Genomic DNA, 24,346 nt, shown 5'->3' with positions numbered 1-24,346 from the left:
TGTCCGCAGACAGCTTCCGGGTCATGTGGCCAGCATGACAAAGCCGCTTCTGGCGAACCAGAGCAGTGCACGGAAACACTGTTTACCTTCCCGCCAGAGCGGTCCCTATTTATCTACTTGCACTTTGATGTGCTTTCGAACTGCTAGGTGGGCAGGAGCTGGGACCAAGCAACGGGAGCTCACCCTGTCGCAGGGATTCGAACCGCCGACCTTCTGATCAGCAAGCCCTAGGCTCAGTGGTTTAACCCACAGCGCCACCCACATCCCTGACAGAGGTGCTATGCACCAGCAAATAAATGTATTCTAGTTTCCTTCCACTACTTGAATTGCAGTCTTGTATGCACTTACCTGGGAGTAAAGGTGTTTCCAGATGGGTGTTTATTGTACTTCTATGGTACACAAGTTTGTTTGATTTTGCAGCATCCACAAAACATTGACATAAAAATGCCACCCCGAATTGTCGACACTCTGATTTAATCTGGATTTATCTTTTTTCAGGAAAAATGCAATAAATAATAGTTTAAAACTGTTGCCAGCAAACCATATGCAGTGTCCTAAATATGCTTAGGATTGTGCTGTTAAATGAACAACGAAGATGAATTAAAGTGGCAAAAGTTTGCTTTAACGCAGTAGGAATCATTAGTGTAGCCCTAAGCATTATTACATGAAAAGAAATCCCAGTGAACTCAAAGGGAATTCAAGTCAAGCCTAGTAATTCAGCAAACAAATGGTGTTTGCAATCAATGTGCATAGTTTATTTGATGTGTGACTTCAGTAATGCTGATTTTAAACTCAACAGTTCTAAAAATTACATTTGTTTTTATACAGGTGTACAATTCCTCTTCATTTGATATTATGTTTGGTGAATTACTAAATCATGACATAGTATTAGATGTGAAACTGTAGAGAATGGAGTAAGACAACAAACTCCCAGTCCTATTTCAACTGATAAGGAATAACAGAGTATAAAGCTGTTGTTAACCTTTGTGGCTTTTTCCAAGTTTCAAAGCTAGTTGTAAAAACAAGTTGTAAAATCCACCAGTAGGTGAAGAATTTATTCTGTTTATGACTTGACCATTTAACTCCAAACAAGAATTTCAAATAACGCTAGGGAATGATGAACATTTGAACTCAGAATGTTCTGGAGTGGGTTTTCCCCTTAATTCTAAACTCTGGTTTCTCAGCAGAGATATTGATTTTCTTGCATTTGTCCAATAACCAACAAAAACGGGTCTGGTCATTCAACTGGAATGCTAGTTACATTTAGTAATTATGTTTAATTCAAGGACCTTTAACTCACTTTTGCTGCTGTTTGATCATTTCTGAAGGGGGTCCACTGTGTGTGCAAAGCCACCTGAGCGTTTTTTGGAGCCCAATGCTCACTTGCAACATGGGTTGCATCCTACAAATGTATCATGATCTCATTCCATACATACAATCTCATAAGTCATGGTTGATGGCAGCTTCACACGAACCAATGCACACCTGTGCAGACAGGTACACATTCTCTTGCAGTTATAGCCCCTGCTTCCCATATCTCTGTTCAGATCATTGCCTCCCCATTGCAAACTCTCCGCCCAACATTTCAAAAAATTTCCGGTGCACCTCTCAGCAATCATCACAACTTTGTAAGGTTTGGTGGTTAGGCATTGGTTTAGGGGTGTGTGGGGAGGGGAGGTGCGGCCAACACCTGTCCCTCCATTTGATAGGGTATTCCGTTACAGGAATTTGGGGGTCTGAATCTTGTCCGAAGCCCGGGGAGGGGCTAGAGCCATGCCTGGACCCCGGGAACCCCAGGGGTGAGCACCAGTCAATAGCCATTCTTGGAGCTCCCTCTGCTGGTAGTTTAGCCTTTGCAGGCTCCCTGCTGGGTGAGCAGGAGCCAGTATAGTCATTGGATACCAATGTCTAAGCCAATACCAGTCACACTTACGTATTCAATAAAACTGTGGCCTAAATTTGCCCATTATTAACCTTTAAACTAAATTCTTTCTCCTGGGTGTCTTTATTTTCACGGGCAGGGTTTTGGGGCTCGACGTGCAACTATATCTATCTATCTATCTATCTATCTATCTATCTATCTATCTATCTTCTATCTTTCTATCTTCTTTTCAGAAGTGTGTGAATATGTAAGGAATGATCCTGCTGCAAACAAAATAGTAGAACAAACTTTCTCAGTTTTGCAGTAGCTTAGCCTGATTAATTAATATATGCCTTGTCTTCCTTCCAAATAGCTAAGGAAAGCACAGAAGGTTTTGGGAGTGGGGGTGTCTTCCCCCATCCAGACGCAGGCCAGGTCCAGAACTAATTGGTTTCAACACGGTTATATTGTCATACCCCTTTCTGGGTCCTATCCTTGCAACTCCTTTTATTTCTTCGCTGTGTCATTTGGCTGGGCCAAATACTGAAGATGAAAAGAATCAATAATCCTGTTGTTACTATTAGGCAATTATAAGGTACACTACAGAGAGAACACACACCAGCAGTGGAGAAGCTGCTGTCTACTTGTTTTCTAGGCACCCTACTCAAGTCCTTAATTCTCTCGTAGGAATCAGTGGGACTTAACATTGTTTTGTGTCCAACGTTAGGAGCTACTAGGAAAGGCATTGAAGATAATGTTGTTATAATCTTTGTTGGAGTCACATTTAGAATACACTGCACAGTAGTTCTCAAAAAATGATAATAAAAAGCCATAGGAGGTACAGAAAAGGGCAATCAAAATTATCATGTGTTACAAAGTTTCCTTTTCCACAAGGAAAAGCTGTGAAGGGATTAGGGTATTTTGGTTTGGGGAAGACAGCGAAGGAGAATGTGTCACAAGTTTTATAAAATTATGATACATATCGTGCCTGTTGTCTTTGTCCATAGAGTTTTCTTGGCAGGGATACTGGAGTGGCTTGCCAATTCCTTCTCCAGGTGGATCACGTTTGGTCAAAACATAACTTCTCTAAGTTATTTAAGCCCCTTCGCCACGACAAGGCAGTGATCCATGAAGGGGAATTGATGCTTTTGAATTATGGTGCTGGAGGAGACTCTTGAGAGTCCCATGGACTGCAAGAAGATCAAACCTATCCATTCTGAAGGAAATCAGCCCTGAGTGCTCACTGGAAGGACAGGTCCTGAAGCTGAGGCTCCAATACTTTGGCCACCTCATGAGAAGAGAAGAATCCTTGGAAAAGACCTTGATGTTGGGAAAGATGGAGGGCACTAGGAGAAGGGGACGACAGAGGACAAGATGGTTGGACAGTGTTCTCAAAGCTACGAACATGAGTTTGACCAAACTGCGGGAGGCTGCGGGAGGCAGTGGAAGACAGGAGTGCCTGGCGTGCTATGGTCCATGGGGTCACGAAGAGTCGGACACGACTAAACGACTAAACAACAACAACATATCGTGCCAAGAAAACAAATAGAGTGAAACAAGAAGCAGACCATTTGGATCCCTTCCGGTCAGGATTCAGGCCTCATTATGGGACTGAAACGGCCCTGGTCGCACTGGTTGATGATGATGATGATTATTATTATTATTATTATTATTATTATTATTATTATCTCTCAGTCAACACAATACAACACAGGGTCATAAGACTGATAGGCTGTAGGTTCAGGATGAAACAAAGGAAATATTCTTCATACAGTTTGTAGTAAACTTGTGGATTCATTATCACAGAATTCTGTGATTGCTGATACTAGTGGAGATAATTTTGAAAGTGATTAGACTAATTCTTGGAGGACTTAATAGTAGATCTTAATGAGATTCCATATTCAGTCATTGTCCCCACACAAATTTGATTATCATTATGTAAGAGAGAGAACAGGGATGACCCCACTGGGCCACCAGGCCCACCCCCTCCCACATTTCCCCAATGCCATTCCTAATTGCCCGCCCTTCCACTGGGTTTCTGTAGCAGGCAACAATTTCTAATTGGGCAGGTTCTCTATGTAATTTAGAATAAACTTAGAACGTCAGAATTCGAATCACACAGGGAACCAACCTCAAGTATAACAGACTCCTCATATGCCACCAAATCCAGGTTGGGCAGTGACATTTGCATAGCAAATCTGCTTCCCCAAATATCAGACTTTTGCAATAACAAAAGAGATGGGAAAATATACTAAAAGGTGTGAGATAGGGATGGGCTAACATGTCACTTTTGATTTTTCTCCGTTTCTCATTTTACCAGTTTTAAGTACTATTCTCTGCATTTCCACATCAATTTGTGTTTAATTTTCATTTTTCCAGTGTCCTCATGAAAATTCACCAGCATTTTGGTGCAAATTTCTCCTGCATTTTTGTATGCAATTTTGCTTAATATACTCATTTTTACGAAACGTTTCCCCCTAATCTAATGCATTTTTATATTATTTTCATTGATAAGTGCATTTATATGCACACTTTAGCCTAGTATATGCAATTCTGCACACATTACTTGGCTAGAGAATTGCAATGCAAAATTTGGAGAAGTGCAAATTTCGAAGGAATAACTATGTTTCGGTTCACACATGGTTTCGAATAATGTTAATTAGGCAAATTTGCCTTTAAATGGGAATCAAATTGAACTTATCTCCCGTCCCTACTCTGGGGTAACACTACTCAGTGCCATATCATCTAGCCTTACCACAAACAAATCCAGATGAATGTTCAATATACAGGGAACCTGGAAGTGCCCCTAGTTTAGCGGCTGAATCTGATTACCTAAGGAGCAACTTAGAGGGAATTCTCATGGTTCCTGTAATGACATAATACTGTACACCACTGGGATTTCTCAGTAAATCATTATTGGACCATAACCCATCATCTGAGACAATAAGCTTTCTTTCTGGCATTACATATGCTGACAATTATTTACCGTATTTTTCCATACTATCCTCAGTATAATTTGATATTATTATGTGCTACACCTGTTTGGAAGCTCAGTAACCTTAACTCAGGGGTCAGCAAACTTTTTTCAGCAGGGAGGGGTGGTCCACTGTCCCTCAGACCTTGTGGGGGGGCAGACTATATTTGGGGGGGAATGAATGAATTCCTGTGCCCTACAAATAAGCCAGAGGTGCATTTTAAATAGAAGGGCACATTCTACTCATGTAAAAACACGCTGATTCCCAGACCGTCCATGGGCTGGATTTAGAAGGCGATTGGGCCGGATCTGGCCCCCAGGCCTTAGTTTGCCTACCTATGCCTTAACCCAGGCATGTCAAACCTGCGGCCCTCCAGATGTTTTTGGCCTACAACTCCCATGATCCCTAGCTAGCAGGACCAGTGGTCAGGGATGATGGGAATTGTAGTCTCAAAACATCTGGAACCCCAAAGAACTCTGTGAAGACAGGGGAAGGTTGCAAATCTTGATGGACAGAGTAAGATAGGAGTCTGCAGAGAACAAGCCTCCCTCAGCTGTCAAACGGCACACACTGTCCTTTATGTGATATGGAGTGCTGCTACAAATCAGAGATGAGAAAGCTGTGCCCTCCCGATGGGTGGACCACAACTCCCCTCATACTTGACCATTGGCCATGCTGCTTGAGGCTGATGGGAGCTGGAGTTCAGCAGCATCTCACAAGTTAGCCATCTCTGATCCTCAACACCACCTCATTTCACATATGGGACTGGGGCATTTAAAAACAGCAACAACAACACCAGAGCTTTTCCCCCTTTCCCTCCTCTGGCAAATTAAAACCGTGCCGGTATATTTTAAGGCTTTCGGCTGTTGTGTTTTCAGGGAGGGGTGGGTCTGTCTGGCGCGTTTTCTCTTATTATTGTAAGGCCGATTGTTATGTTGTAACATTGCATGCCACTACCTCAGTGCTTGGCTAGTGAACAGGAGAAGTCCTAGGTAGGTTTAAAGAAAGCAGAAATGACCAGCAGGCAGCAATAACACAAGGGATTCCTATCACAGTGGCTCAGAACCCTGTAGCACAACACAAACAGATATTTTGCATAATGACTAGGGGGTGGGGAGGGAAACTGTTAATAACGGTTATCTTTCAGTAACATAGCAACAGCCAAATCCTTGAAAAGAGGAAGTTTTCATTTATACAGCGTTTCATTTAAACATTGAAATTTGGTATAATGTAGAGTATGAAACAAGTTTTGAAAGGAAGCTAATGATTAAGAAGAAATGCAATGGGCATTTAATAAGTGGAAGGAACTGCAAGATAATTAACTGGCATGCATAAAGATTCATGCTTTATACCAAAATTTTAATTTTGCACATAAATGTGCCTGATGTAGGCAGCATTTAATCACCTAGCTGACAGGAGTAACTACTTTCATTTAACCTTGACTGAAGATCATGAATTCTAACAGGTTTAATTGGATACATCATTTAACAGAATGAACAGAGCAAATTTTTCTCAATTCATAGGTTCTGATTGACATGCACCAGCAATAAGGCGTTGCACAATTAAAGCTGATCTGTATTCCTGGCCTGGGCACCAATTGCCATAGTGATGTGACACTGTTTGATCACTGTGGCACTGAAACTACACTGAATTTCCCCTTGTTTTGAAAAGGGCACTGCTTAAAAAGAGAGAGAGAGAGAGAGAGAGATTTTGGCACTTAAAAAAATTAATCACATTTATATGCACGAACTGTAAGGGTAGGGGAACGTCTTATTGGTAATTCCAGAAAACGGAAGGGGGGGAATGGTGTAATAAGCTAACAGTGCACTCCTTTACACTTCTACTCGGAAGTAAGTCCTGTTGAGTTCAATAGGGCTTGCTCCCAGGTAAGTGGGGTAGAGGCTTGCAGCCGTTTGTTACTACAATACTTAAGTAGCGTCAAAAATGTAGGTAGTTCAAATAAGCGATGTATTTCTCAAAACACAAACATTTGATTCATTTGCATATGTAAAATTATGTAAATCTCATTTGGTTTCGCAAGGTAGGGGGAAAAAATAGATTGTTCCAGTGGTCTCACTTCCTGTGGAATTTTCCATACCGGGGGCAGCTGGGAGAATGAATAACCCCAAGTCCTTCAGCTGAGGAATAGATGTGGCAGGTGTAATTTGGCAATCGTAACAGGGTTGGTTGGAAACGTTGGCTTTGTGTTTACCAGGAGTTAAAGGGATTTGTCATAATGAGTCAACAAGGGAGTCACACAAGGGTCAGTGGAGTAGCATGCACCGTGTGACATTGGCACACAGGTGCTCCTTCTTGTAGTATTGTAACCCTGGCTTCTTTCGGAGTAAACAGAGTCTCTGCCATGTGCAGCTTTCTGACTTCAACCACACACCATGTTCTCTCCTCTCCATCTCAAGTGTGCATCCTGCCCAACTTAACCCATTTTGTGGAGATGTCAGGTATTTCAAAGAAACCTTAAAGAGGAAGAGGATAAGCAGCCTTCGAGAGTTGCATACACTTTCTTTGTCCATATTTCATACTATGAAATCTTTAGAAAATTGCTTAGGTAAGTTAATGCTGCCCCCAGGCAAATTTCAGGTCCCTAACCAGCTCTTTCTCATCAATCCATCAGAGGCTTCTGCAGATCCTGGCAGGATTCCATAGGTCATATATTTATATTTATATATATATATTACCTAACCTGTACTTAGATGAACTCATAGTCTGCCTTCCATTTATTAATAGCTGGTAGGATTTTCTACAACTTTTCCTCTTTCCTCCTATTTTTTTTAACACTCTGCAGTTGCATGAGGCCAAAGTTACAGAGTGGAAAGTATAAAATTATACCCAGATTACCTGTTCTGGAATATATCATTGTTAGAAATAGTAGCACCACTCCTAATTATTCTTACCGTATCTCTACTAAGGACTGGTGACCAGACACTGACTTTGTCAAATTCTTTCAGGCACACACTTCTGCTCATTTTCAAAGTTTATATATATATATAATATTGCTAAGTATGTTGCTACTTTGTTTTTCTATCTGGATGGGTGAATCAAAGGGGAAACAAAGTACTTGTGAAAATAGTGGAACACTCTACCATCTATTAAAGAACCTCTGTGCTCCCAGAGGATGTTCCCAGAGGATGCTCAAAGCCATCTCTTGGTTTGTTTGCTTTTCCTGTATTGATAAATATCTGTGGATGTTTGTCAGGAGTTTGCCGATGTTCCACAAGGAGGTGGACAAGGAGGAGCCTAATTTGCTTGTCCTAGTGAGCAAAACATCTCTTTGAGCTCCCTTTGTTTTAACTACAGAATTTGAAGTGGAGAATGGTTGCTGAATTCTAACCTGAACCGCCTTATTGTCCTTAATACAATTGTTGACAGCATGTCACCGTAAAGGATAGTCTGCACAAAACATTGCTGGACTTTGATTTCACAATAGGTTGGCCATTTTTCTACCAGTTCAGTTGGAATTATTGGGTAGGGAGCCAGTCATTGAAGCAGTTTGCCACATACGAGCACTGATTTGCTGATGAGCCATTGGCAAGATATGTTACTTTTCTCCAGCTTAGACAACTGTTTTGCCCAATTCAAACAAGGTGAACGGGGGCGGGGGGAGTAGACCTGCTTTGAAAACAAGCGCAAATTGGATTGCACTAAGCTTTGTCCATGAAAGGTTGCTGGCATGTTGGCAAAGAAAATGTTACCCCTACTGAAGCATTTTTGCAATGTTTTCTGCTTGTGTGCACCGAACATCTGAAGGTTTCTAAGAGCAATTGTATTTTTCCTGGCTGTGCGATATAGCAGCTCCTTAGCTCAGCAGCAAGCCACCTGTTTGGCTTGCAAAATGCCCCAGGTTAATCCCATGTGTCTGGAGGTAGAGCTGGGGGTGCCCCCTGTCTGAAACTCTGGAGAGTTTCTGCCAGGCAGTCCTCAGCTAGATGGGCTTAATGGTAGGACTCGGTGTGAGACTGCTCCCTGTGTTCCTATTTTCCGCAGTAGGGGGAAAAAAATGACCGTGCGGTGACATTTTTTTTGTTGCTTGTCCCTACAATGTCTAGTCTTGTTTCTTACTGTTTTTTTATTTTTTATTTAAAGGAACTAGACACAAACCTGGCTGCCTTCACCACTTCCTTTGAGAGGGCGACAGCTGAGAAAATCCGCTGCCAGGAAGAAGTGAATAGAACTAATAAGACTATTGAGCTGGCCAACAGATTAGTGAAAGGTCTGGAGGTGAGGTCCTACAGGGCAGGCTAATGAAGCGGCCTACAGAAAGCATGCCTTTGTTATACACTAGTGATCTGACAATAACAGAGGCACTTAGCAAAGAACCTGATGAGCTGAAAAAAAATTATGTCATTATCATTCATTTTTCCCCATAAAGGAAACATGTTTTTGACCTTTACGTTTTCTTACAATTTGCCTCGCTGCCGTATATATTAACTGCAAGATTACCTACTAACTAACATGTCGATGAATGTTTAGAAAAAGGCAGGAATGGCAACTCTTGGGCAGTGCTAACAGATTATATATATATATATATATATATATATATATATATATATATATATGTTGTTTAGTCGTTCAGTCGTGTCCGACTCTTCGTGACCCCATGGACCATAGCACGCCAGGCACTCCTGTCTTGCACCGCCTCCCGCAGTTTGGTCATATATATATAGATTCTCTAAGTCTGAGATGCTCTGAGATCACAGCTGAAAATTTCTTAGGATTGCAGTATGTCCTAGTTATTTAAGACTAGAGTTTTACTCAGAGTAGACCAGTCTAAATTAATAAACCCAACTAAGCAGCATACACGCAACATGAGCCACAAATCCATTTCTGTCCTGGAGTTTCCTATAAAATACTGCATTTTGATGGATCCCCACCCCCATACCAGCTTTGAGCCAGATTGAGAAAAAGAACTACCTAGCTGTGTTTTAAGCTGGTAATATGTACACAGCCAGAGTTAGGTCCATCAATTTCAATTTACTCTTGAGTAAAACTTCTTTTGAATCCCGCCCTAAAACTCCTCCGTCCCACATAGGTCTAGACATGCTTTAAAATACTATCTATCTGTGTGTCCAGTGGCACCTCTCAAGACGAATGCCCTGCAAGACGAATTTTTCGCAAGACGAATGCATTTTGCGATCTGATGGTGATCTGATGGTGACTCGCAAGACAAATTCGTTTCGCAAAAAATTCATCTTGTGAATCGCGGTTTCCCATAGGAATGCATTGAAACTTTTGCCCGTTCCTACGGGCAAAATAAAATAAAATTCAATGCATTCCTATGGGTAACTGTGATTCGCAAGACAGATTTTTCACAAAACGAATTGACTCGTGGAACGAATTAAATTCATCTTGCGAGGCACCACTGTATCTGGTTGCACTATAGTGTAAAAGGTAAGCTGTGCCTTCCGGTGAGCATCCCACAGAAAGTAGTGCAATACAAAGAGACAACATATGCATTTGGATGCAACATTAGCAAGTTCATCTGATTTTCACTCTCAGTTTCTGATCCATTAAGTGGTTGGTCTGTGCACAGAAGCTTGCTTTCATATGCATATCCTTTGCTGGACTGGGAATACCTACATACCTAGAATTCATCAGATGCTGATGCAGTTTTCCTGATATACTGCATGTTTCATTTATGTTTAGCTGGCTTCCCCCTCCCCAGGTCAATGATAAACAAAGCTGGCATTTCAGTGCTTTTGCGCCCTGTATAATGCTGACTATATACCCGAGGCTTTTACACATGGCAACACACAATCAAACATAGCTTGGCTTAAACCAGGAGTGAGGAACCCGTGAGGAAAATCTCCAGGTGTTGTTGGACTCCAACTGCCGTCATCCCTGACCAGCACGGCTGGTGGTAAGGTCTGATGGAAGGTGTAAGCCTGACAATCTTAGACTCTACAGTACAAGATGATTTACAGTACAATATGATTTAGACTGGTCTACTCTGAGTAAAACTCTAGTCTTAAATAACTAGAACATACTGCAATCCTAAGAAATTTTCAGCTGTGATCTCAGAGAATCTCAGAGTTAGATAATCTTTTTTTAAAAAGTTTGTTAGCACTGCCCAAGAGTTGCCATTCCTGCCTTTTTCTAAACCAGTGATGGTGAACTTGTGACACGCGTGTCAGACGTGACACGCAGAGCCCTCACTACTGGCACGCGCCCCCTCAGCCCATTCGCACTGTTGTTGTTCCCCCGCCCCCTATTTGTTCTCCCGCTCCTCCTACAGCTTGTCTCCACTACAGCTTGTCTCCGCTGTTGCTGGTAGCCAGAGATTGGTTTTTTTAACCCTTTCTGTGCTGTTTTTCTGGCGCTTTGGCAGACTATGATTGGGTGTAACAGCGTTCGTTTTTTAACCCGTTCTGTGCTGGGTTTTTGGCGCTTTGGCAGAATATGTCGGTGCTGCGTATTAGTTCCAGCGAAGGTATTATTCATCATTTATTTTTGTTCTCTTCCCCCCCCCCCAAAAAAGTGCAGCAGCTTTGGGGCACCCCCCCAAAAGCAAAGCAACTTTGCACCCCCCCCAAAAAAAAACCCACCAAAGGTTAGCAGCTCCCCCAAAAAAGCTCAACAACTCCGGGCACTTTGTGATAAATAAGGGGTTTTTGGTTTGGTTTGGTTAAATAATTAGTTTTTGGTTTATTAAATACAATTATATATTACAATTATACATGTTTGTTATCTAAACTATAAATATCATGAAAGTATGGTGTTTTTTCTCAAAGTGACACACCACCCGAGTTATGCTCGGTTTTTTGGCGGATTTTGACACACCAAGCTCAAAAGGTTGCCCATCACTGTTCTAAACGTTCATCAACATGTTAATTAGTAGGTAATCTTGCAGTTAATATATACGGCAGCGAGGCAAATGATTTGCTCATTAATATCTGGATAAAGTCTATATTACATTACAGTTATTCACTCTCCATGGGACAACCCCTAAAGATGCTCTGGAAGCTTCAACTAGTTGTGAATGCAGCTGCCCAGCTGTTGACAGATTTAAGGCAGATTTATGTCTTTTTTTTTTAAGCCCACTTTGTTAAGTTCAACTTTTTTCCATACCCAGTTTAAAGTTGTGGCACTGACCTTTAAAGCCCTAAGTGGCCCAGGTCCTGGATATCTTGAGGAAAGCTAAATTCCTCAATTTAAGATCAGTCCATGAAGCCCAGCTCAAGGGACCACCATGATTGTCATCTGTGTAAGGCCTGCATCCCAATCATGGCCTCCCTCTTGTCTCCTTTTTAAAACAGATGGAAACTCCCCACTCCATTCCACTGAGCTTTTAACCATCCTGTTTGCCTCATGGTGGAAGTATCCAAGGACAATTCTGTAGTTGCCTTAAGCTGCTATAAATTAACCTATGGCCCTTTTATTTCAGTCAGAGAATGTGAGGTGGGCTCAGTCCGTAGCTCAGTATCATGAGCAAGAGAAGACCCTGTGCGGAGATGTGCTTCTAACAGCGGCATTCATTTCGTACGCTGGGCCATTTGCCAAACGGTATCGGCATGAGCTAGTTCAGAATCTGTGGCTGCCCTTCTTGAGAAGCCAAAAGGTAGTATGCAATAAAGATGTCTTTAGTTGAAATGTTTTGGGGGAATAATTTTTGAAAACTATACATTATGCTTCTGTGTTGCCAGCAAAAAATAATATAAAAAATAAAATCTCACAATACTTCATTAGATAAGGAGGGGGTACATTTTAAAAGTGCACGAAAACACATTTTACATGAGCAAAATATTTCACTGTTCTTAATTGTAGTAATAGAATTGGATTTTTTTTCTCCCCATTCCAAATAGTTCAGTAGCAATTCAGTTGCTAACACAGATCAAAATGGCATAATTCATGATACCTTTAGGGACAGTCTGATCTTTTGCTATATTATTATTATTATTATTATTATTATTATTATTATTATTATTATTTCAGTTTGCCCTTCATCAAAAGATCCCAAGGCAGTGTACAACATTAAAAACACATTACAGAACATCAATGATAAAAACATAATAAAAACATACCGGTACTGGCAGAGACAGCCTAATAATAAAACAGTCATCATAATAACGGTCCTCTCCCCCACACTTTCACAGGCCACAGATTATTTAAGCCTGGTTAAAGAGGAACATTTTTGCCTGCTGCCTAAAGACATGTAATGATGGCACCAGGTGAGCCTCTGTGGGGAGGGCATGCCACAATTGGGGAGCCACCACAGAAAAGGCCTGTTCTCTTCTTGAACCTCTCTGGGATGGGGAACACAGAGAAGGGCCTCCGAGGAGAAGCACAGGGTCAGGGTTGGTTCATAGGGCAGAGGGTTTTGTTTTTCATTTTTCTTTTTAATGGAATTGTCATACACAGTGCATTTTTTCTTTAAAAATGCTTAGGGGTACTCTCATTTTGACTCAAGAGAATCACCATTTTATAGTTCAAATTGGGGGAAATAAATACAGTACATGGACAAAAGTACAAAGAACATGCATGCAAAGAACAAAGAAACTGACCAATCACCATGCTAGATTCCAACTCCTACTTCACACATTAAACGCTCACTTCCGTCTGAGACTCCAGAAACACCGTGACAGGAAATGAGGCCGCCATTGGGGGTAGCAACAGAACTGACGATTCACGAATCTAGATTCACGAAATGTTTGGGGGTATGCGTACCCCTGTGCACCCCCAGAAAAAAGCACTGGTCATTCAGGCATGTATACTGCTGCAATGCATCTTAGGTTTTCCTGTGAAAGAAATGCAAGGTATAAAATGATAGATAGACGATAGATAGATAGATAAGCAGAGCAATCTTGATAAATATCATACAAAGGACGAACTGGCGTTCAGTATATGATACACTTTGATTTCATTCTTTTTGTTTTATAAATTATTTTCATAAAATATATACACCGCTTGATGGTTAAAAAAAACCCCAACAACCCTCAAAGCAGTTTACATAAAAATAAAACAATAATTTTGAGTTCCGATATGAACTCCTTTATTTCATTTTGTTTCCTGATATGTAACATTGCAATAGCACCCATCTATGTTTGTAACATCTGCAATGGGGATTAAGAAATGCAGTGTTCTTTTTCCTCTTGGCGATCCTGCCATACTCCTCCCTTCCCTCGCTCACTTTCTCCGTGCTACAGACATGAGCAGTGCGATGTATTGTTGTCACAGGGACAAGTCACTGAAACTAGGCATTTTTAAGTTAACCCTTATTATTTTAGGTTCCCATTCCAATGACTGAAGGTCTTGATCCGATCTCCATGCTGACGGATGATGCAACAATTGCTAAATGGAACAATGAAGGCTTGCCTAGTGATACCATGTCCACGCAAAACGCCACTATTCTTACAAACTGCGAACGTTGGCCTCTATTGATTGACCCCCAGCACCAGGGGATCAAATGGATAAAAAGCAGATATGACTCGGATTTGAAAGTCATCCATTTGAGTCAGAAAGGGTAAGCGCTCATTGGCAGCTGCTGCTATTAACAGGAACAAAAACATTAGGTTTGGTATAATATGACTGTTGATGCAATGCACTAGCTTGTTTTCCTTGTTTTAATCCATGCTTGCTGCATAGATACAGATGTATAAATATATCAACTGACTACAAATACACACACACACACACACACACACACACACACACACACACTCAAAGAACCAGAGTTTGATCTAAATAACTGGTGAAAATCCCTTAGCTCTCTTAATGCTCTTCCTTGTATCTTCTCCTTAGTCCCTTTGCTCTCCCTAAATCTCTCTCTCTCTCCTTGCAGATATGTCGATGTGATAGAAGAAGCTATTGTTGCTGGAGCCCCTGTTTTAATAGAAAACCTGGAGGAGACCATTGATCCTGTGCTTGACCCTCTGCTTGGAAGGCACATGCTCAAAAAAGGAAGGTGAGGATTTGTGTGTTTATGTGTGTTTATGTGTGTGATTTAACTTGGGATGCAATGGGAATTTGATTCAGTTTACGTATAAAGCCAAATTTCCTAATTTGCACTTTCTGGAACAGATTGAAACACAGCCACACTTTAAAATTCGCACTTTTCCATATTTTGTGACTTCGTTCTCTAGCAAACTGATGTGGGAAGGAAATGCATATGAATTGTTAAAGTGGGCATATAAGTGCATGTACTAGTGGAATGAACATACAGAAATGCATTAAGGGGAGAAATTGCTTTGCAAAAATGTGTATATTAGACAAAACTGCAAACAGAAATGTATAAACTGAAAATTTTCCTTCTGCTCCTGTAAAGAATGGATCCAAACTAAGTTACGGTAGTTGCACTTAGTTCCCACTGCAATCAACCTTGTTTATTGAGCATTCATCCTGATTTGCATGTTTATATACCTTCTCATTTATCAGTCATTGAGTCCACACTTTTTAGTGCATTTCCTCGTCACTTTCCTGTCCACAACAATTTTGTTTCTTTCTTAAAGCGGATTTGTTGTACTTGGGTGACAGAGCATTTTAATCCACTTTAATTGCACAAATTAAATTTTGGGAAAGAATTTGCAGCCATAAATAATACTGATATTCCTAGCCCTAAAAGTTAGCTCCAATTACTGCAGCTGTGAATATCTCTACTGGGCGACTAAACCAAGAAACAAGGTTTATCCGACTCTGGTTGCCCACAATCCCAAACCATAATGCTTCCAACCTTTCCCACTTTGTAGCCTTAATTTCCCACCTACGTCCAAATCTTGTTTGTGAGTTTGGTTGCCTGCTGGGTCTATCTTGTCTGAATAGCATCTTCACACTAGCTGAACCCTCTTTATGTTGACTATTGATCTACTGTTAAGTCAGACTTGAAATGAAAAAAGCTATCTTTAATTTATTGCTGCCTTGGGAGCATTTGATTTCAGTGTGGGAGTCTGTGGCCTGTTGAGACCTATTGCATTGTGGCTGCAATTCTGAATTTGAATGAATGCTAAAATCTTTATGGTTTCAACTGGAGCGAATTCTACAGGTTTTTCCTTGCCTTAATATTTCCATTTCTTCTCCTATGTGTTTTTTATTTTCTCAGAAACACAGCTGTAACTTGGGGTGTTTCCCGGGGTTGCCAGTGTGGAAGGCCTACCCCTCATCACTGTTTGCAAAATCAGAGCGTTTTTCTATCATGTTTTTCCTTTTGCAGGTATATTAGAGTAGGAGATAAGGAGTGTAAATTTCACCCTAAATTCCGGCTCATCCTCCACACCAAACTTGCTAATCCCCATTATAAACCAGAAATCCAGGCTCAGACCACATTAATCAATTTTACTGTCACACGAGATGGTTTAGAGGATCAACTGTTGGCAGATGTTGTCAACGTGGAAAGACCTGATCTGGAACACTTTAAGGTTTGTGTATATGGAAATGTGCATCACCTCACTTAGATGGTCGCGTATCGTTTGAATGAACCAAGATACGAACAAGCCAAGATATGATCCTCCTTTCATTTGAGTGAGCAAACAAACAAACAGAGAAATCTTCTGTTAGCTATAGTTTATGATTCATCCAAACAAGGAACCATGGTTAGTAGTTGTGGAGTAGTCCAGTATATAGTGGACGCTCAGGTTGCGAACATGATCCGTGCGGAAGGCACCTTCGCAAACCGCAGCGTTCGCAACCCATGCCTGCGTGTCTGTGCACATGTGGGTCGTGATTCGGCACTTCGGCACATGTGCTGAAACCCAGAAGTAACCCATTTGGGTACTTCCTGGTTCGGTGCGGGACGCAAGCTGAAAAGATGCAACCTGCAGCGTCTATAACCTGAGGTATGACTGTATAAACCTATCATTGGAAGCTGGCTTAATAACCTGGCTTGTTCTGAAGATGTTAGCCATAGCTTCCTACTGTCTCGGATGATAGGTCATGTAATACCGGTATATCTTGGTTTATTTGTTCCTTCCACTAAAAGAAGAGAGGAGTGGCTTTGTGCTTGCTAGTGTGCCTATCTTCCTGTCCATACTCAGAGTTGCATTGGTTCTTCAATGAGTGTTCAAGTAGCTAGGTGTTCCAATACAAAAGTGCTTCTTTTCAGTCAGTCAGCTTTCATTGCAGGTTTTTTTTTTTAATGATTGCTCTGTTGATTTGCATCAATTGCTTGCTTGGATCACACTTGAAACATTTCCCCTACCAGGCACTGAAATTTTCTTTGTGAACTTAAAGAAGGGTTTGTCAACTTCCTTCTCCCGTTCATGCAGAACTTGCCTATACTGGAGACACCACAGCAGTCACAGAAGTAATTATTCTTAACTGCAAGACATAAATCTGAATGCCCAGCTCATATTTATTGGGGTGGGTATGGTAAAGTCTAGACCTGCTATTTCACTAATTTTTAACTTGTTTTAAGTCTGCATAATAATATTCAGAATAAAGGTTACACTTTACACATTTCACTTTTTTGCATCAACCCATTGCTCAGTTATTAAACCCTATAAATGGGGATATAATAAAGTCTTGGGAAATCAGCAAGTTTTGAAGTTCAATGATGCATACTTCCTGTATTAATGGTGCTTGAATTATAGGTTTGCAACCTTACCATTTTCATTTCAGTCTGAACTCACAAAGCAGCAAAATTATTTTAAAATTGAGTTGAAAATGCTTGAAGATGAATTACTAACACGCCTTTCAGCTGCCGAGAGTAATTTCCTTGGGGATACCCTTTTGGTTGAGAGACTGGAAACAACAAAACACACAGCGGCAGAAATAGAAATTAAGGTAAAATTATCAATATGAAGTACCGGTAATCACAACCATAGTCATAGAACAATGCAAAAGTAACTTTAAAATATATTTGTGAAGTCATTATAACATTTCTCCCCTCAACCTACTTAGCCAATTCTTAATGTTTCCTATTGGGATTTAATAAAAGTTGTAATCTGCCATAATTACATTTATATAATCTATAGCACAGAATGTATATACCACTGTGTTGTAAAATTTCTGTGCAAATTATACAGTGATCACTTACAAATGAGTAAGCTTTAGTCAGAGGGAAATATTTTGCTGCATTCTAAACAAAAGCTATAAAACAAAGGGAATTTAGGTAAAGTGTTGACTCTTTCCTTTTTTTTTTTTACACTGCATTTATAACTTTCAGTTGGAAATCAAATGTACTTTGGGTTCCTTTGTTTATCAGAAATATTACCTGTTAGCACTATTTCTCAAGAGCGTAAGTTTTTATTTTCCTCCAAGCTACAATTAAACTGAGACCATGCATTACAAAAATAAAAAATAGTGTTTGCTGTTGCTAGACAATAAACTTGGCATACTAAGTAAAAACACAAGAGGTGGGGGGGGGGATTATTGGAACCAAATGCAGGTGAACAGGATGCCTTTAAGTTTCTGACCCTCATTAAAACTGTCAACACCAACAGCGATCATGTGCCAACAAGGGCAGGGAAGACACTACAAAATGAGGGACTGCAGGTGAATATGAAAGGAATAAAAGTGTGATTCTAGTACTATGGCTTGAAATTAATTTCAGTCATTCTGATGCACATCAGTGAATATTTGGTGCTGTCAGAATATGTAAGAATAACAATATGGTTAAGAAACCACTGCATTTTAAAAAAAGTTGGCAACCACTTTGAATCGCATCTCTTTCTACCAATGTCATGCAATTGCCGTTTACATGTAATTATCAACAATAAATTTGACATAAAAGTGGCAGTGTGTTATAGCTACAAATGGAATGTCCTATATACAGCTTTTATTAGGGTTGGGTGCTTGTGTAACAAGATATGGCTGCTCCCCTCTGCAGCCCCCTGCGTGCCCAAGGAATTTAAAGGTAAAGGGGCCCCTGACCATCAGGTCCAGTCATGTCCGACTCTGGGGTTGCGGTGCTCATCTCGCTCTATAGGCCGAGGGAGCCGGCGTTTGTCCGCAGACAGCTTCCGGGTCATGTGGCCAGCATGGCAAAGCTGCTTCTGGCGAACCAGAGCAGTGCACGGAAACGCCATTTACCTTCCCGCCAGAGCGGTCCCTATTTATCTACTTGCACTTTGATGTGCTTTCGAACTGCTAGGTAGGCAGGAGCTGGGACCGAGCAACGGGAGCTCACCCCGTTGCAGGGATTCGAACCGCTGACCTTCTGATCAGCAAGCCCTAGACTCTGTGGTTTAACCCACAGCGCCGCCTGGGTCCACCATAATTGCTTTTATGCAATTATGTGAGCAAAGTAAACATTATAAGTCCAACTTTATACTTCCCTATCACCTCTAAAGATATAGGATCAGTTGGTCTAAACTGAAACTTGTGCCTCCTTTAATAATAATAATACAGTGGTACCTCGGTTTACAAACACAATTGGTTCCAGAAGTCTGTACTTAACCTGAAGCGTACTTAACCTGAAGCGAACTTTCCCATTGAAAGTAATGGAAAGTGAATTAATCCGTTCCAGACGGTCTGTGGAGTACTTAAACTGAAGGGTACTTAACCTGAAGCGAACTTTCCCATTGAAAGTAATGGAAAGTGGATTAATCCGTTCCAGACAGGTCCGCGGAGTACTTAAACTGAAAATACTCAAACTGAGGCATACTTAAACCAAGGTATGACTGTAATAATAATAATAATAATAATAATAATAATACTCTACCCATCTGACTGGGTTGCTCCAGCCACTCTGGGCAGCTTCTAACATATACAGAAACATAATAAAACATTAAACTTTTTTTAAAAAACTTCCCTTTACAAGGCTGCCTTTAGATGTCTTCTAAAATTTGTATAGTTACTTATCTCCTTGGTCGCATAACTTCATACCCACCAGAATTTTTCTGATGAAAATAGGGACGTCCTACCATACCTTCCAACATTTATCTGATGGAAATAGGGACGTCCTAAAGAAAACCAGGATATTCTGAGATAAAATCAGAAACTGGGATGGCTTCTCTAAATCCGGTACTGTCCGTGGAAAATTGGGACACTTGCATTACTGTAATTCTTTGGTCATACCAAAATCCTTTACTTCCACTGTGTTCTCTTCTACCTTGGACAGTTCTCTGAAAAATAGTACTCTATTTCTCTGTCTTCCAAACTCCACCCAGTCAGTTGTTTTTAACCTATAGGTTCAAAGGAGTGCAGTGGAAACTGATATCACTCATTGTTCTGAATTCTGGAATTCCAGCTCAACCCCTTGCCTTCATACTTGTTGTCCCCTACTCAGTACCGGCAAGTTCTGAGATTCATCGTATTAACTATCTAATGATTTGTAGGGTTTTGGGGGTGGGTGTGTTGTTGTTTTTTAACTACAACCAACTGGTATGTTCCAGGTTATGGAAGCCAACATCAATGAAGTCAAGATCAACGAGGCCCGTGAGCATTACCGCCCAGTACCAGCAAGAGCCTCGCTTCTCTACTTCCTCATGGATGAGCTGAAGAAAATCAATCCAATGTATCAGTTCTCACTCAAGGTTACTATTCAGGAAGAAATCAATATTTTTTTTTTGTGCTGCTGTTTTAATCTAGCATCACTATTGGCTTACAAGCTTGTCTGTCTCCTCTCACAGGCATTTAATGTCGTATTTCACAAAGCAGTGCAACGAGCAGAACCTTCCAACAATGTGAAAGAGAGGGTCAACAATCTGATTGACTGTGTAACCTACTCTACTTTTATTTATATCAGTCGCGGGCTATTTGAGAGAGACAAGCTTACTGTCACGGCCCAAGTAGCTTTCCAGGTAGGCTGGTTTTCTTAGGCTGCGTGCAGACAATAGAAGAAGTTAGAGCCACTGTTGTCCGTGCTGAGGTGGAGGGGAGGACTTGTGGCCCTCCAAATGTTGTTGGCCTCCAAGTCCCATCAACCCAGCTAGCATGGATGGTGGTCATGGGATTTGTAGTCCAGCTGCTTCTGGAAGGCCCCATTTCCCCATCCCTGGTGAACATGGCTATTTTGGGATGTATTTCAATGTTTCAGGTGTCAACCTTAACCCAGGGGTCAGCAAACTTTTTTCAGCAGGGGTGCCAGTCCACCGTCCCTCAGACTATGTGGTGGGCCGGACTATATTGGGGGGGGGGGTTGATGAACAAATTCCTATGCCCCACAAATAACCCAGAGATGCATTTTAAATAAAAGGACACATTCTACTCATGTAAAAACACGCTGATTCCCGGACCATCCAGGGGGCCACATTGAGAAGGTGATTGGGCTGCATCTGGCCCCCGGGCCTTAGGTTGCCTACCCCTGGTGTAGGGTGTCTCGTGAAGGTTACCCAGCACAGCTATAATAATAATAATAATAATTTATTATTTATACCCCGCCCATCTGGCCGGGTTCCCCCAGCCACTCTGGGCGGCTTCCAAAAAAACAGAAATTCTAAAATACAGAAATCCATCAAACATTAAAAGCTTCCCTAAACAGGGCTGCCTTGAGATGCCTTCTAAAGGTCTGGTAATTGTTCTCTTTGACCTCTAGTGGGAGGGCATTCCACAGGGTGGGTGCCACTACCGAGAAGGCCCTCTGCCTGGTTCCCTGTAACTTGGCTTCTCGTAATGAGGGAACCGCCAGAAGGCCCTCGGAGCTGGACCTCAGTGTACGGGCAGAACGATGGGGGTGGAGACGCTCCTTCAGGTATACCGGACCGAGGCCATTTAGGGCTTTAAAGGTCAACACCAACACTTTGAATTGTGCTCGGAAACGTACTGGGAGCCAATGTAGGTCTTTTAGGACCGGTGTTATGTGATCTCGGCGGCCGCTCCCAGTCACCAGTCTAGCTGCCGCATTCTGGATTAGTTGTAGTTTCCGGGTCACCTTCAAAGGTAGCCCCACGTAGAGCGCATTGCAGTAGTCCAAGCGAGAGATAACTAGAGCATGCACCACTCTGGCGAGACAGTCTGCAAGCAGGTAGGGTCTCATCCTGCGTACTAGATGGAGCTGATAAGACAGCTGCCCTGGATACAGAATTGACCTGTGCCTCCATGGACAGCTGTGAGTCTAAAATGACTCCCAGGCTGCGCACCTGGTCTTTCAGGGGCACAGTTACCCCATTCAGGACCAGGGAGTCCTCCACACCCGCCCGCCTCCTGTCCCCCACAAACAGTACTTCTGTCTTGTCAGGATTCAATCTCAATCTGTTAGCTGCCATCCATCCTCCAACCGCCTCCAAGCACTCACACAGGACCTTCACCGCCTTCACTGGTTCTGATTTAAAAGAGAGGTAGAGCTGGGTATCATCAGCATACTGATGGACACCCAGCCCAAACCCCCTGATGATCTCTCCCAGCGGCTGCATATAGATGTTAAAAAGCATGGGGGAGAGGACAGAACCCTGAGGCACCCCACAAGTGAGCGCCCAGGGGTCTGAACACTCATCCCCCACCACCACTTTCTGAACACGGCCCAGGAGGAAGGAGCGGAACCACTGCATGACAGTGCCCCCAGCTCCCAAGCCCTCTAGACGGTCCAGAAGGATGTTATGGTCGATGGTGTCAAAAGCCGCTGAGAGATCCAGCAGAACAAGGAAACAGCTCTTACCTTTGTCCCTAGCCCGCCGGAGATCATCGACCAGTGCGACCAAGGCAGTTTCAGTCCCATGATGAGGCCTGAATCCTGACTGGAAGGGATCCAAATGGTCCGCTTCTTCCAGGCGTGCCTGGAGTTGTTCCGCAACCACTCGCTCAATCACCTTGCCCAAGAATGGAAGATTTGAGACTGGGCGATAGTTGGCCATATTGGCCGGATCTAAAGATGGTTTTTTAAGAAGCGGTTTAATAACCGCCTCTTTCAGCGGGTCTGGGAAGGCTCCCTCATGGAGAGAAGCATTTACCAACCCGCGAAGCCCATCGCCCAGCCCTTCCTGGCTAGCTTTTATAAGCCAGGATGGGCAAGGATCAAGGAGACAGGTGGTTGGTTTCATTCGTCTAAGCAGCCTGTCCACATCCTCGGAGGTAACAGATTGAAATTGATCCCACAAAACTTGACTAGACAGGACTCTAGCACTCCCCCGCCCCGGCCCTGCTCCCACGGTGGAGTCTACCTCTTCCCGAATCTGAGCGACTTTATCTGCAAAAAACTTTGCAAAATCATTGCAGGAGATCATGTGGCCCGTACTGGGCCCGGATGGAGCAGGTGGTTCCGCTAAATTGCGAACCACCTGGAAGAGTCTCCTGCTGCTGTTTTCTGCAGATGCGATGGAGACGGTGAAGAAGGTCCTCTTCGCCGTCGCCATTGCCACTTGGTAGGCTCGAAGTTGAGCTCTAGCCCGTGTCCGGTCTGATTCAAAATGAGTTTTCCGCCACCGGCGCTCTAGCCGTCTCAACGACTGTTTCATTGCCCTCAGCGCCGGGGAAAACCACGGGGCTGTCCGGGCTCCATGCAATCTGAGAGGGCGCTTCGGAGCCAGACAGTCAATAGCGCTGGTTAACTCCGCATTCCAGCGGGCCACCAGGGAATCAGCTGAAAGGCCATCGACATGGGATAAAACATCCCCTACCACTCTTTGGAAGCCAATTGGATCCATTAAGTAGCGGGGGCGGACCATCCGAATCGGTCCCACCTCCCTGCAGAGGGGAAGGGTTGCGGAGAAGTCCAGTTGCACCAGAAAGTGATCTGACCATGGCACTTCTTTTGTTTCGCTTTTACTTAATGTCAGATCACCAACATCCATAGAGGTAAACACCAAGTCCAAGGCATGTCCGCGGCTATGAGTTGGGCCAGACTTATTCAGGGACAGCCCCATGGTGGCCATGCTTTCCACGAAGTCCCGAGCGGCTCCTTGTAAGGTCGTGTCGGCATGGATGTTAAAATCCCCTAAGACAACCAAGCTAGGTGTCTCCAGGAGCACATCCGACACGACCTGAAGCAGCTCGGGCAGGGAATCCTTGGTGCAGCGGGGAGGTCGGTACACCAAAAGGAATCCTGTACTGCCTCTATTGCCCAACTTCCAGAACATGCACTCAGAGAACTGGGTCTTCCCAATAGGACGCCTGGTGCAAACTAATGACTTCCTAAAAATCACTGCAACCCCCCCTCCCCGCCCAGATGGCCTGGGTTGCTGTGCATAAGAGAAACCTGGTGGGCAAGCAGCGCCAAGAACGGGCCCATTGGCTTCCTCCAACCAGGTCTCTGTCACACATGCCAGGTCAAATCCTCCATCCACAATCAGGTCGTGAATGGCGGTGGTCTTATTCATCATCGACCTGGCATTGCACAGCAGCACCTTCAGGTCATGTGGGTATCCCTTGCCTATTCCAATATCCGTCCGGTCAGGACCAGACCTGGAGGCAGGGATAGTCCTCAGACAACGACTAAGTCTGCCTCCTCGGTAATGACATGGTCTGGTCTTAGCGTAACTCCTCCTCCTACCCGTGACCACTGAGATCGGTTGTTCCAGTGCACACCCCCCTGTGGAATCTGCCCCAGCCATTTTGCTTGCTGGGACCCCCTCCCGGGCAGCCCTGACCCCTCCCCTTAAAAACAAAATAAAACCTCTGTAAAAAACAGCAAATAACTCAACAAAAGAAGAGTACAAAAAAGACAATAAAACAATAAAACCAAAAACAATAA

At 42.8% G+C, this 24,346-nt stretch overlaps 1 protein-coding gene across 1 annotated transcript in view; it reads left to right on the top strand.

Moving 5' to 3' along the window:
* LOC118083835 (dynein axonemal heavy chain 11-like) overlaps positions 1-24,346 on the top strand; it is a 236,863-nt gene that overhangs the window by 179,605 nt on the left and 32,912 nt on the right. Inside the window, exons 62-69 of the mRNA XM_060272909.2 lie at positions 8,938-9,072; positions 12,236-12,409; positions 14,076-14,311; positions 14,630-14,752; positions 15,995-16,199; positions 17,398-17,562; positions 20,115-20,255; positions 20,352-20,522. Of these exons, the coding sequence (XP_060128892.2) occupies positions 8,938-9,072; positions 12,236-12,409; positions 14,076-14,311; positions 14,630-14,752; positions 15,995-16,199; positions 17,398-17,562; positions 20,115-20,255; positions 20,352-20,522 (1,350 nt within the window). The remainder of the gene's footprint in view (positions 1-8,937; positions 9,073-12,235; positions 12,410-14,075; positions 14,312-14,629; positions 14,753-15,994; positions 16,200-17,397; positions 17,563-20,114; positions 20,256-20,351; positions 20,523-24,346) is intronic.

This window comes from Zootoca vivipara, chromosome 1 (assembly GCF_965207765.1).
Source record: "Zootoca vivipara chromosome 1, rZooViv2.hap1.1, whole genome shotgun sequence".
Lineage (NCBI taxonomy): Eukaryota > Metazoa > Chordata > Lepidosauria > Squamata > Lacertidae > Zootoca > Zootoca vivipara.
This window is presented reverse-complemented; position numbering and strand designations above follow the sequence as displayed.